Source organism: Panthera leo, chromosome B1 (assembly GCF_018350215.1).
Source record: "Panthera leo isolate Ple1 chromosome B1, P.leo_Ple1_pat1.1, whole genome shotgun sequence".
Taxonomy (NCBI): domain Eukaryota; kingdom Metazoa; phylum Chordata; class Mammalia; order Carnivora; family Felidae; genus Panthera; species Panthera leo.
In genome coordinates this window covers 183,056,244-183,070,861 of record NC_056682.1, presented here as the reverse complement: position 1 = coordinate 183,070,861, position 14,618 = coordinate 183,056,244, and the positions used below count along the sequence as shown (strand labels likewise).

The window sequence follows — 14,618 nt, the reverse complement described above, 5'->3', positions numbered from 1 at the left end:
TTTCTTGGCTGAGATTTTTGTGTGGGTGTACGAGGTGCAGCTGCATGTTGGTTTCTTGGCAATCAAGACAAGTAATTCTCAGTGCAGTTCATGTTGAATGGGAAGCAACTTAAGAGAAAAAAGGCTATTTCGAATTTATTAAATTCATTGGAAAGCACCGAGGGCCTGAACCTTTAGCTGGTATTCTAAGTTATTTGGCCAAATGGATACAGCAGCCTCAGGCATGTGTCCAAGCTTATGCCAGGAACACATGAAGGAGAGAAAAATTTTTAAATAGTCCAAGTTTTGTCTCGGTATAAAATAATCAATTACCATATGTAGGTTTTAAATGAATTTTTGCTACCTGCTTTCTTGTTGTGACTTATTGAAGCTTTTTCTCTAAAGAACACTTAATGAAAAAGGCAGATTATGAAAATTTAGCTTTGCTTGCAGAAGTGAATTCCTAATTTTCTGTAGTTTATCAGGAAGGTATTTCTCAGATTTATGCATACACAGATGGATTCCCAGATCTGCTTTTATTTTTTTTTTTAATTTTTTAATGTTTATTTATTTTTGAGAGAGAGAGCGTGAGCACAAGCAGGGGAGGGGCAAAGAGAGAGAAGGAGACACAGTTCGAAGCAGGCTCCAGGCTCTGAGCTGTCAGCACAGAGCCTGATGTGGGGCTCAAACCCACGAGCTGTGAGATCGTGACCCGAGCTTAACCGACTGAGCCACCGAGGTGCTCACTCATGTTCTTCACTATCCTCTGACCTTTCTGTGGTCTATAAGCACTTTATGTTCCCAAACCTCAAACTAAATGCAGACAATCTGGAGCTCTTAATTTTTTAAGGACACTTGCATCCTTCCCTTTGGATATTCTCATCATTGTCCTTCATATTCTTCAAGCAGAAATGTCTGAATTGCTTCCAGTCTTTAACTGCTTGTTTACATCTCTACTGCTATTTAATATTATTGCTCTCAGAATAGCATAGGGTCAGGTCCTACAGTCAGTTGGCCTGGGTTCAAATCCAGTCCTGCTACTATCTATCTTGGTCCCATTAACCTTTTAGTTTCTCATCTCCATAAATGAAAATAATTATGTTAGTGTTTCATAAGTTTTGTGTGTTTTTAAATAAGGCTTAAAGGAAAAAAATGTGAACATAAAGGGCTTAATTCAAAATAAGTGTCCAGGAGAAAAGATGTTAGCTATCATTTTCTTCATGATTTAGGGCCAGTCTCCTGGAGTCCATTAATAGCTGTGTTCAGTGTCCTGGGTGATCTCATTCAGTCTAAAGACCATCCAAATGCTGAAGACTCTCAATTTTTATATCTCTGTTTCTAATCTCACTCTTCCCTAAGCTCCAGACTTGTATATCTGACTGCTACTATGTGTCCGCACTTAAATATCTAATATATCCTTCAAATATAACATGTCTAAAAACAGAACTTTTGATCTGTCACCTGCCTTGCTTGTCTTCCCAGTCTCTTCCTCCCATTCTTTACTATTGCAGTTGATGGTACTGTCCTCTCTACTTTTGTTTTGTTTTGTTTTGTTTTTGTTTGTTTGTTTTTTACTTTCCTGTAGTTACTAGCCCCCATCTATTTCATTAACACATCTAACAGCATTCTCCCCACAATATATCCTAAATCTGACCACTTGTCACCATATCCTCTACTGACACCATAGTCCAAGAGTGATATAGCCTCTTGTATGGACTGCTCTATAAAGGAATGTTCTCCTTACTGCTTTGGGCTTTCAGTCTTGTCTCCTACACAATCTACAATCCATTATCCACATTGAAGAGTAAATATAGATTTAAAAACATTATTTACCCTCCCCCCCCCCCCCCACTTCTTACTGAAATTAGAAAAATATCCAGAATTTTTTAAAGTCTTCTATGACCTGGCCCCTCTGCTTTCTCTTTCTTTTTCTCAAATACAGCTAGTTCATTCCTTTAGTAAGGCCTTTATACTGCTAGCTTTTCCATCTGTTTGAGATATTTTTCTCCCGGATGATCACAGTGTTGGCTCCTTGCAAAGTTTTAGGTCTCAGTTCAGATAATAGTTCCTCAGAGGCTGATCCTGACATCTTTCTCCTTTCTTTCTTAATAGCTGATCAGTGTCTGAAATTTTCTTCACTTTTCTTCCTTCTCTTGTAAATTGCCCCCTCCCCCCCCATCCCATGAGGGCAAGGATTTTCTGCATTTGCTTATTACCATATTCCATTGCATTAGAATGGAACCTGATATTCACAAGCTTTACAATATTCTGTGGATGGATGACTAAATGAAAGAAAGAATGAGTGAATAGATACATGTCTTGTAAGTTTTTCTACAACCAGGGAAATGATGGAGTATTTCCTTCTGTATGAATTTTGCATAGATGCTTGTTTTAGAATTAATCGTGCTAATATTTTATTCTTTTTCTTTCATGCTTTCTCTGTTATAGATTATAAACTTAAGTATAGGAAGTATGTCTCCACTGTTTTCAGCTTCTCATAGAATGCCAGATATCATTTAAGTACTTTGTGTTGATTGAATTGAAAATTCAATCTAACATCCTCTGAAGTTTTAGTAATTTTATATACATGTGTATGTATGTGTATATAAATATATATGTGTAAATTATGTAAAGTTTCAAAGCTGATAATTATCTGTTTAAAATATGCCTTCCCCTTTTGTCTCTTGCAGTTCATAATTGGACCCTTGAAGACACGCTTCAGTGGTTGATAGAATTTGTTGAACTACCCCAATATGAGAAGAATTTTAGAGACAATAATGTCAAAGGAACAACGCTTCCCAGGTGAGTCTTTATTATCCAAATGCATTTTTTTTCCACTCAAGGAGAATTATATACTAGATGTTACTTTTCTGTGCCAAATTTATAAGTTATCTCTGTGACTAAGGGCTCAAAGGAAATATTATATCCATTCTTTAATTTTTTAAGGTGTGAATTTGTAAGTTTTAATCATTTTTCTTTGTCTAAATAATCAAGCTCTTTTTAAAATTTATTCCCAAAGAAAGTAATTTTTGGAATTAGAAGGTAGGCCAACTACATCTTTGTTAGATAACATCAAAAGCCCAACCTCTGACCATGTGGTAAATATAACAAAAACATATTCATTTGATATGAATCCACCTTTATGAAAAACCTATTTGAGTGGGTTAATGTACAGATCTTTCTTAATTGTATTCTTTAATAATAATAGTCACTTAATATTAGTGGCCACAAGTTAAAGCTCAAAAAAAAAGCTTAATAAAATGTAAATAATAGCCATTTTTTAAGTTTATTTTGAGAGAGAGAGCACACGCCTCTGATTCTAAGGAGGTGACAGAGAGAGAGAGAGAGAGAGAGAGAGAGAGAGAGAGAGAGAATCCCAAGCAGGCTCCAGTGCTCTCAGCAAGGAGCCCAGTGCAGAGCTTGAACTCATGAACCGTGAGATCATGATCTGAGCCGAAATCAAGAGTTGGATGCTTAAGTGACTGAGTCACCCATGAGTCCCTGATAGCAACCATTTTAAAATGTATGTAACATAAAGGTACTCTGTATTATGTCATTTAAACTTCATGGTTAAAATTAAGTATGTATTGTTATCCCCATTTTGCAGATAAAAAGCAAATCAGAGAAAAGTCAAATATTTTGCCCAATTCAGCACTTGAACCTAGATAGATCTGATACCAAAGTCTAGGATGCCAGTTTATCCCTTAGATGCCTGGAATTATTCGTTTTCTAAATTTTACTTTCTAAATCTCCATTAGTTAACTTAAAAATCTTTAAAGACTCAAATGTCAAAATTTGCAACGATTCTACCAGAACTTGCTTATGTTCCATTCCTCTCTCAAATGTTTCTTGAATCAAAAAAGACTCTAATCCCTTATTATTATCTCATTATTATTTGTGATGAAATATGCATATTGTATTTCTAATCAATTTGCTTACATACTCTATTGAAATAAGTGGCTGTTGTTTCTTTGGACTTCAGATTTTGGATTGAGTTGAAAATGTTCGTATCTCCCGTAAATATGTTTTGTGAACATCAACAACAGTATTTTACTGGTTTTGCTGTGCATATGGTTATATTGAGGAAATAATGGGAATGAGAGTCAGTTCAACAAGTCTGTATTGAGTATCTGGTGTGTTCAAGGTGCAACTAGATGGTGGAAAGAAGACAAAATGAAGATAGGGTTTTTGCTTTTAAGTAAGTTTCTAAGCTAAAACAGGATAGTAGAGTATTAAAGTGGGATTAGGGTTGTTTTGTTTTTGTTTTTGTTTTTGTTTTGAGTTGTATGTTACCCTAGTTATGAGGAACTCCTAGTATTTTTCTTATGTTGTCTTTTGGGAAGTTTTTTTGTACAACAGCATGAAATGAAATAGGTTGCTCAGTGTGTTGGCAATAAATGTTATAGCCACTTTTTTTCCTTTGGTTAAATAAGGGGTGCCAGAGATAGCTCAGCTTCTTGGAGAATTGTTGAAATAACATCACACTTCATCAAGATCAATTTTTTTTTTTTTTTTAAATAGTGAACATGTTACCAGAAAAGACAGGTTATCAATACAGAAGTTCAGCTTTCAGGTGAGCTCATGGGAGCTTCTGTGAGCAGAGAAGAAAGGGAAACCAGAATACCCATCATCAAGCCCCTTTCATAGGGGTAATGGCAATTAGAGGACTCGCTTAAAGGGACTTAAGTATCAATTAACTTAAATAGCAATATGAGTTACGGGACTTTTTGTAGGGTAATTGTAGGTACAAGAGCTACTTAGAAGAATGTGTAAGAAAATGTATTACACATTTCGGATGGACAGGTACCTACAGCAGTTCATTGTTTCCTTTCTGTGACATTAAAATACTGTCGCATTGCAATAGGTAGCCCAAATTATGTTAGTTTTATGTTATCACGGTTATCATAAGCCTTTTACTGATTTTCTATAGTCTGAAATTCTTATTACCAGAGCTTAAACTAAGGCTCTCTTCGCCTGACGCATGCCTCCTCATTCCTTTCAGACCTGTGTGAACTCCCCTGACATCCTCACCCACTCAGGTAGAACCACTTCCACCTCCCGGGCTCATACTGAACCTTGTATAAAACTGTTATGTGGTATCCTTTTTACTACATCTCATTGTTTCTCTTCAGTTTAGTCTACCAGTATTGTTGCTGTTAATTCATTCATGCATCCATCCATGCATTCACTTATGTATTCTACAAACATTTATCAAGCATCTACTTTTGCCAAGCATAATGCTAGGTTTGGGGATACTGAGATAAGACATAGCTCTGCCTTCCAGCAGTTTGGGAAGTGTCACGTTAAAGGTGTAACAGGAGCCATACACAAAAGGTGCTTGCAGAGAAGATGAAGGAAGGCATCTTGCAAAGGGAAAGAGTTCTTTACACTGTAAAGATTTATGGAAGCCTGTAGCAGTTATAGGAGTTTTTGTAACTTCTGCACACTCACACGTTCTGGTATCTATCATAAGAAAATGCAGTGGATTCAGAGTACAGTCATTGGAATCATACATATTTGGGTTTGAATCCCTGCCCCACCTCTTACTACTAATTGGGCAAGTTACTCAATCTCTCCCTACCTTAGTTTCCTCATCTGTGAAATGGGAATTTTGTATCTGTTTGAGGTGTTCTTCAATTTTGATTTAGCCTTTGACCCAGGACCGGGCATATAGTACATGCTTGTTTTTATCGTCATTGTTATTAACTATTATATGATTATTATTAGACTTTGTGTTATAAGATCTTCATTGGTGTCATACTTGGTTGTTAAGAAATGTTAGTTGATGATGGGGCAACTTGGACTTGACGTCCAAAACAAAGTGATTTTATTTCCTTCTTCCACCTGTGCCTTTTGGCCCCCTACATGTTTTTTTTTCATTGCTAATGAAATGGTTCAGTATTTCCTGTTACATAAATGTCTCAGTTTTCTCCCCCCAACCATGATGACTTCTTATTCTCACTTATGACTTCCGTGGACTCTGTTTAATTTATAAACAGTTTACATATTAGAATGTAAAGCTACAGGTTTTTCAGACACTTTTAAAGAAAAGTGATACGATCTAAATTGAAAAGTATATTTTATAGTTTGTTATTGATGTTAAGTCAATTACCTAACAATTTTCTTGTTCTCTGTGAAATGATAATAAAATGCAGAGGTAATTAATGGTTATAAAATGCTTTTGCATTGGTTAAATTTCTGCATTCAAGTAAATTATAGCATAAAGTTAACCTTAGAAAACAAAAACGTCAACATAACAAGTAAATAATTAATGCAGGGTGTCTTACAGCTAAGTTTGCACCGAGAAGTTTTTTGACACCTGTTAGTAAAGTATTAAATCACATGGATGAGCTCTTAACAGTAGTAGGTCGTCACTAATGTGTAAAGTATTACATGTATTGCTCAAATATTTAAATTTACATACTAGAAATATTTTCATTTAATATGTATATATTTTTTGAATGAACAGGATAGCAGTGCATGAACCTTCATTTATGAGCTCCCAGTTGAAAATCAGCGATCGGAGTCACAGACAAAAACTTCAGCTCAAGGCGCTGGATGTGGTTTTGTTTGGACCTCTAACACGTTAGTATTCTCTCTCACAGAGTATGATGCAAAAGAATAATCAGATCACATATTCTTCATTTATTTTTATTTTTTTAAATTTATTTTTGAGAGAGAGAGAGAGAGAGAGAGAGAGAGAGAGAGAGAGAGAGAGAATGAGTGGGGGAGGGGCGGAGAGGGAGACAGGATCGGAAGCATTCTCTGTGCTGACCTCAGGGCTCGTACTCACTAACCTCGAGATCATGACCTGAGCCAAAGTCCGATACTTAACTGACTGAGCCACCCAGGCACCCCTGTTATTTAAAGAAGAAAAAGTAAGAAAGATAAAACACTAAGAAAATCGTCTGTTAGGTATAAAGGAAATGTAATATTATCTTAAAAGATTTATAGGGTGAGATTTTCTGTCATTGAAATGTGGAATGTCACATTGCCAAGCTGGTTCCTGAAGATCCACTTGAAATTTTCCATGATAACAGACCATCCTGGCAAAGCACAAGATGGAGAATGTTATTTGATTGTATTGAAGAAGAACATTTAAGAAATTATTATGTCATATTTGTAAGGAAAATAAACCTTGTATTTCTTTACTTTTGACAGGAATACTTTTTTTTTTTTTTCAGAAGGGAAGTTTAATATGTTTATTTAATTTCAAGTTTTAAACAGCTTTGGGGAAAAGTATTTGAATATTCTACATTTTTAGAGGTTTTATATTCTATTTTTCAGAAGCCAAAAAGGAGTAACAATTAATACAAGAAAAATGGCTTCCAGAAATGATAAATTAGGAAACTAATATTTATTTTACCTCAGTTTTCGGAGTTGGGAGACTTGCAGGTTTCTGTGATCGGTTTGGGGGGTGACACTACCAAAAAAGGGTTACTGGAGCCGTTGGGTAGATTCCATGATGGGACTGGTGGTTCTTTTTTGGCTCAGGCTGAGAGCAGCTGGTCAAACAGCTGGAACTCTGCTTTGTGAGAGTTGGTGGAAATGCACTGTTGTTGGAAATTACAAACCCTAGGAAATCGAACACTCCTGAAATGCCGGGCATTCCACAGAGGTGACACCCTAAGTTTTCTGCTGAATCTGTTGGGGATTGTCTCCTGTGAGGTTCTGTCTGATTTGTTCATGTGAATGATTGGTGCAAATAGGAATGAAACTATATAACTTGCCTCTGTATACAGCTTGGTCAGGAATATTTATATTTTATTAAGCCAGGAACAAACTCCCTCTAAGCCAAAACAGTATTTCATTGTCATTTGAAAAGAAACCAAACTAGTCAAAAGAATGCTGGAAACAAATGTTTTAATAAACCAGCGAAGAAGTTAATGATGCGTTACCTTTTTAATGTGTTTGTCTTAAAATTATTATTTGAGGGAATGAGCCCTGCAGTGGGAACACCAGCATTAGATTTATAACAAACTAACACTGTCAAACGAACAGACACACATTGTAAAGGAGTTTTCGCTGAAATCTTTTTCAGTTTGTGGCACTTACTATAGAGTTTGGTACTTGACCATTCTCTTTATTGTTATTTCTGGTGAGTAATATTTTGGCCTGAACTGGGCTCATGTTTAAACTAGAACATGAGCTGAACTTCTCAGTCTGAGGCGGAAGTAAAAATAAATCCTTTTGAGACTCTGGTCTTCCGCAGTGCATCTGTTTCACCGTAGGTGAGGGCGTGAGCTCTGGAAATAGGGTGTCTGGCATAGGGCTTGGCATTCCTCACACGGTGTAAACACACACGAACCTGAGTGAGCATGAGAAGTCCTGATGTCTACGGAGCCTCGTGTTTCATCACACATACAACATAGACGTGCTGGAGGCCTGGGCAGTTTGGTAGTTTTTCCGCTGTAAACTCTATCTCTTGGGAGCAAATCATGCATTACATTGTCTTCCTTATCATTGTGTATCACTCCAGAGAGCCCTCTGAATCTTAGTGTGTGTTAAGAGTCAGGGATAGACTAGGAAGTTATTTGCTAGTGACTTCTGTGTTTTGTATCACTGAGGACAGTAGGCCCTGGCTCCTTACTCCTTACTGTAGAAACTGCTGGAAATTACTGACATGCCTAGTGGTGGAGAAGGTGATCCTGTTCTTTCCTGCTAGTAACCCAGAAATCTCTGGCAAATAGCACCTAAAATATGACTTGTTATGATCATTTAACTCATGGTTACTCAACCTTGGCACTTCATGATTTGGGCTGGATGATTCCTGGGTAATTCTCTGTTACTGGCAGAAGCAGGGCAGGAAAGTGTCTTGTGCGTTTTTGTCTGTTTAGCAACATCCCTGGCCTCTTCCCACTAGACACCGGTAGCAACTCCCCCACCCATTTTACACCCTCCCTGCTGTGGCAAGCAAAAATTGTCAAATGTCCACTGTGGGAGATATCGCCCTTGGTTGAGAATCACTGACTAATCCTCATTACATGACTGCTTGCTTGGGGGCGGGGGGTGCTCTTTTGTTGAAGGATTAGGCTTCCAGTGTGTGTATCAAAGCATGACATGTCCCTAACCTGACTGAAGGAAAGCAGTTGGGATGATAGGGGTGGTATTCTTTATGCCTGCTTTCACCCCACAGAGGACATGATTGGAGATACTCTTGCTTTTGCAGGGTCCCCAGAACTTTTGTTGCTGCCTCCTGTGCCACAGGGGTGTGGTGCATCCATGTGGGCTTATCTGTGCCCTCTGGAGGGTCTAGTATATCAGTGTTACGATAAGCACTTTGATTGTTTGAAGAAATAGTTTTTAAAAGAATGGAGCTTGTTTATGGGAGGCTCATCAGAAAACATTTGCTTGTTTTAGCTACCTACTACAAAATGCCTCTGTATGAAGATTCTGTTACACTCAAAGATTAATTTGACCATCTGCATTTTTTTTCATAGGCCCGCCTCATAACTGGATGAAGGATTTTATTCTCACAGTTTCTATAGTAATTGGCGTTGGGGGGTGCTGGTTTGCTTACACACAGAATAAGACATCAAAAGAACATGTTGCAAAAATGATGAAAGACTTGGAGAGTTTACAAACCGCAGAGCAAAGTCTCATGGACTTACAAGAGAGGTACGTTTAAAAAGCTATAAGTCTTATTTATGTTGGCAAATACAATTTGTGAAAACGTAATGTGGGTGTGTGCTTACACACTTATGTTTAGTTTGTGACACATATCAGTAACGTATGTACACTTCATATTTTTATAAAACTTACAATGTCCTAATTATAGATTTATATTAAAGGTATGCTCTAGTGAATAAATGGGCAGATCAGTAGAAATAAATATAGGTGGAGTGATATGTATAGTGAAATTTTATTTTTAATGTTTTATTTTTTTAATGTTTTTATTTATATTAGAGAGAGACAGAGAGTGAGTGGGGAGGGGCAGAGAGAGAGAGAGACAGAATCCGAAGCAGGCTCCACGCTCTGTGCTGTCAGCACAGAGCCCAACACAGGGCTAGAACTCATGAGCCATGAGATCATGACCTGAGCCAAAGTCAGATGCCCAACTGACTGAGCCACCCAGGCGCCCCTAGTGAAATTTTATTTTTAACATGATTTAGATAATTATGAATTTCTTAGAAGTCTCTTTGCTTGAAGAGTGATTCCCTGCTATCACTGTATTTTGAGCTCAAGATAACCAAACAACTATACCATGGGCCACCTGCTGTTTTGCTATTCAGATGTAAGATTAATAGAAAATAGTGTGATTTTGGATTGAAACATGTATGTTGTTGCTTGATATGTAGTTATTCTTCATAAAAAAGATGAAACTTTGGTGAGGAATTTTTACTTTTATCATTCTGTAAGGCTTGAAAAGGCACAGGAAGAAAACAGAAACGTTGCTGTAGAAAAGCAAAATCTAGAGCGCAAAATGATGGATGAAATCAATTACGCAAAGGAAGAGGCCTGTCGGCTGAGAGAGCTAAGGGAAGGAGCCGAGTGTGAGCTGAGTAGAAGGCAGTATGCAGAGCAGGAACTGGAACAGGTATTCACAAAAAGGGTTTGTTAGGACGTTTGCGTTGCCACTCTGGGGGGGCTTTTCCTGTTTGGTCTTCTACCTTTAGTGGCATTGTATATTCTTCCTTAGTTAATAAAAGAATTCTCTGTTTATATTGTTAGCATTGATCAAAGTCCATGTAGCAAATAACAAAGTAATAATTCAAAGATAAAGTTACCATCATGTTCACTCACTCATGAAATCTTACCCTGTGCCAAGTTAATTATCGCCAGTGAATTTAAGGTGTTTATTTAATCTAACATCTGTAATATGTTTTAGTATCTAACTGTAACCTAGTAAAGTATATCTAGTGTTAAACTTCTCTGCAAGGGTAAAGAATCTCTGTTTAACATCCATTTGAATCCTGTTAAATGGTTTTAGAACATAATTTGCTAAAAATTGTGAAGTTGTCTAAAGAGATCTTTCCAGTATCCGCCGCTACCTTGCCAGTCAAGATGGAACGTGAGCCTGCAGGCATAGCTCGCTCCTTCAGGGAAGCGGAGAGGGGGTCCCGGCAGAAGTTAATTACAGACAGATATTTTAGTTTACTCACTGTTCTTGCTATAAAAAATTACCACAAACTTAGTGGCTTAAAACAACACACATTTGCTATCTTACAGTTCCTAAGACAGAGTTTAAAATAGACTCCCAGGGCTGCATTCCTCCGGAGGCTCTAGGGGAGGATCTGTTTCCTTGCCTTTTCCAGCTTCTGGAGGCTGCCTGCATTTCTTGGCTCTTGGCCCCCTCCTTCATCTTCAAAACATGTCACTCCAACCTCTGCTTCTGTGGTCTCCTCTCCTCCTTCTGACTTTGACCCTTTCTTTACTGATAAAGACGCTGCCGGCCAGAAGGCTTGCCCAAGATCAGAGAGTGCCTCGGTGGTAAAGCGGGGCCAAGGACCTGGGTGTTCTGCCCCCTGCTCTGCCGTGTGCCCTGTGGCCTTCTCGGCCAGGTGCTAAATAAGGAATAAGAATTGTGTGATGAATGAGTTTCACTTTCAACTCATGAGAAAATAAATGTTCAGCGTGCATTTGTTTCCTTCAGGATTGTCATTTTTGGTAGAATTTGTCTGACTAAATGCAGCTATCTCTTTTATTAATGGTTAGCTATTGTTTCCCTCATACCCCAGACATCTGTTTGTTGGATCTTTTCCCTGTAAGGAGATTGTTCTCTTAAGCTGACTCCTACGTGTATTTTATGGTCAGGTCCTATTTACCTGGCAAACCTTATCTGTACAGAATGTAGTAAAGGACAAGGGAGTTAACAGAAAAGAAAAGAATAGAAAAAACGGCTTAGCCAAAATTCTACTGTGTTCAAAAGTTGGATATTATGCCTTTTATTCCTGTGAGAACTTATTTCCTTTTCCCACCAAAGCTTCTAACTCTTGGTTTATTCCTAGTACTAAACTAAAAAGCTTGCTAGCTATTTTTCTGAGCTTTATAGGTAAGAAAGAGCAAATCCAAAAGCAGTAGTGATAATTCTTCTATGGAAACATAAACTGATAGCAGTATTTTACAGGTGACTGCAGAGCAGGCATCCTATAGAAAAGGGCCCACAAATCACAAACATTCTAATTTGAGTTTTTTGGCAGAGAGGCATTGCATACGTCAGTAGACCTTAGGATCACCACGATATGTCCCAGTACAGATGTAATAGTCCTAATGAGATCCTGAATCAGTAAGGGGTGGTTTAAAGGAGTTACACTGGTATTTAAAAAGAACTCTGTCCAACATGATTATAGTAATAAGAAACACAATTTTAAGAGTGCTTACTGTGTGCCAGAAGTTTGTGCTGTGCACATTGCAAATGAATTTGCTCGGAAGTTTTAATCCTCACAATAAATAGATATTATCCTCATTTACAGATGAGATGTGGAGAGAGGTTAAAAAACTTGCCTGAAGTCACACAGCTGTTACATGGCAAAGGCAAGATTTTGTGTGTCTTATTCCAAGGTTGTTTTCCTATACTGTTAAAAGTTTTGTTTATAGAAGTAAATTTAACTGGGAAGCTAATTTACGTATAATGTCCTGTAATCCACAGCTTCACATAGTTGGAAGTATTACTGTAGCTCATCTGGGAGATAATCAGCTTCTCAAAATTAGAAGTCAGGAATATCTGGCACATACATTGCATCGTGCTATTTCCCCTAAAACAAAAACTTCCGGGTGAATAATAGTACTACTTCATGTTTTGTGTGGTTTACATACTTTTCACATAAATTACTTTGTATTTGAAGTTTCAAGAAAAGCAAAGTCGGGATGAGTCGTAGTATACATACCCTGTTCTACACAAGACCATAAACCTCAGGTTAGAAAGTAAAGAACTTGCAGGTCACAGAAGTCATAATCCTAGAGTTGGGTCTAGAATCATGTTTTCAGATATATAGGGTGTTTCTTTCTGTGATACCATGTTTTTACTTAGTACTGGTCTATTCCTGAGACACAAAAATTAGGTATCTAATTATCATTTTTGTAAACAATTTAATAATTCATCATTTGTTAAAAGCTTTTAATTACTCAATTTTTACTGGGTCCATGCCCCTATGCATAACCATGTAATTCGAACTAAAGGCTGGAATTTACGTCAAATGATAAACTTAATGAATAATAGCAGAGAAAATAGTTAAAATAGTTGCTGTTACTGGCAGGTCCTGATTTCCAAAATTTTGAAACATTATTTGACAGTCAATCGAAGCATTTCAGCCTCAGTTAATGCTAGAAATATAATCATTATACGTTACATGCATTTATTGAGTTCTTTTAGGGGAAATAAATGTATGGACATAACATAAATCTTTATGATTAAAGAGAAAAACTTGAGTGAAATTTGAAAATAGGTTCCCTGTTTAGTTCCTTGGCAGTGAAAATCGTGTAGAAACGTTAGAAGATTGACAAGTGTAAGTCTTGTGAGAAAGAGGGCCTGCTGACCCAGACTTGGTGGTGGTATATGGAGCTCCACGTTCCGGGACCTGGCCTCCGACTCTGTCTTCCGGAGGGAGAAGGGATGCCACACAGCTTAGCCAGCCAGTGGAAGCCAGTACTGTCCCACGCTCATGGCACGGTGAAATGTGTCGGGCACGTGTTGCTTAGGATTTTGCTTTCAGGGAGTAATGTCTCACTTTCTGATTGTCTGCTTGGTGCCCCATTGTGATTTTGTTTTCTAATTTTGGAGTTTTGAAAAAATACTTCTTCTTATACTTTGCTTTCTATAGTATCTGACAGCTGTTCCTTTTCTTTATCAGAACAAACTTGTGTACAGTACTCGTATTAGTTTATTCTGGCACACAGTAAAGTTTATTTAAGTAAGTTGGGTTTGTTCAGATCAGACGTTGTTCTGCACATGAGTTTCGGAGTGGAGTTTCTAGTGACCTTACTTGGCTTTGAGGAAGATAATTTGCAGTTACGGTGCTCCAGAAGTGGGATGCTCCCCAGTTCATTTGTGACTTTGTCTCAAGGTCTTGAGTAGGTACATAACTCTTCATATTCTATTGTGTGTCTTTACATACCTTTAGCTTGAACTCTTGCTAGTTTTCAGATGAATCATTTCTAGAATGAATTGTCTTTTCTTTCTGTGTTCTTTTCATAGGCTTTAAGAGTTTTTTCCTTAGCATCTAATACCAACTGATGCACTAAGCATTTTAGTTTTCTAACTGTTTATTGTCTGGCTCTCCTAAAGGGCAGTCAAAGGAAGACTTTGACACCCTGACCCTGAAGCCTAGGTATAGTTTCTCATGGAAACATCAAGCAGAGGCTCACTCAGAACCTATTTTCTTAAAATTTACACATGGTCTGCCAGTGCTGATTTATCTACTTTCTGGTATGTTAGAAGCAGTGAATTGAGTAGAAGTAGGTGAAACAGACTATAATGGACAGACGTGCTTGTAATAGTGAGACATAAGTAACCATGAAGAAGATGTGAAAACCTTCAAAAATGGTCCATGTAAATAGCTTACAGTAGTGCCCTCTGGGAACATTAGAAGGGGCACCAGGACAAGTGTTTTCACTGTGTTTCGGATACTTCTTTGTGTTCTCCACAAACAAGCCCCGCGTTACGAGAAAAACATGATCAGTTTTGGTTTGTACGTGCCTGG

At 37.6% G+C, this 14,618-nt stretch overlaps 1 protein-coding gene across 5 annotated transcripts in view; it reads left to right on the top strand.

Moving 5' to 3' along the window:
- The window catches only part of STIM2 (stromal interaction molecule 2), a 151,780-nt gene that overhangs the window by 117,541 nt on the left and 19,621 nt on the right, over positions 1 to 14,618 (top strand). For all 5 annotated transcript variants that reach the window (XM_042936730.1, XM_042936729.1, XM_042936733.1 and 2 more), the window contains 4 exons: positions 2,670 to 2,781; positions 6,449 to 6,564; positions 9,420 to 9,597; positions 10,339 to 10,516. In XM_042936730.1, coding sequence (XP_042792664.1) covers positions 2,670 to 2,781; positions 6,449 to 6,564; positions 9,420 to 9,597; positions 10,339 to 10,516 — 584 coding nt within the window. The remainder of the gene's footprint in view (positions 1 to 2,669; positions 2,782 to 6,448; positions 6,565 to 9,419; positions 9,598 to 10,338; positions 10,517 to 14,618) is intronic.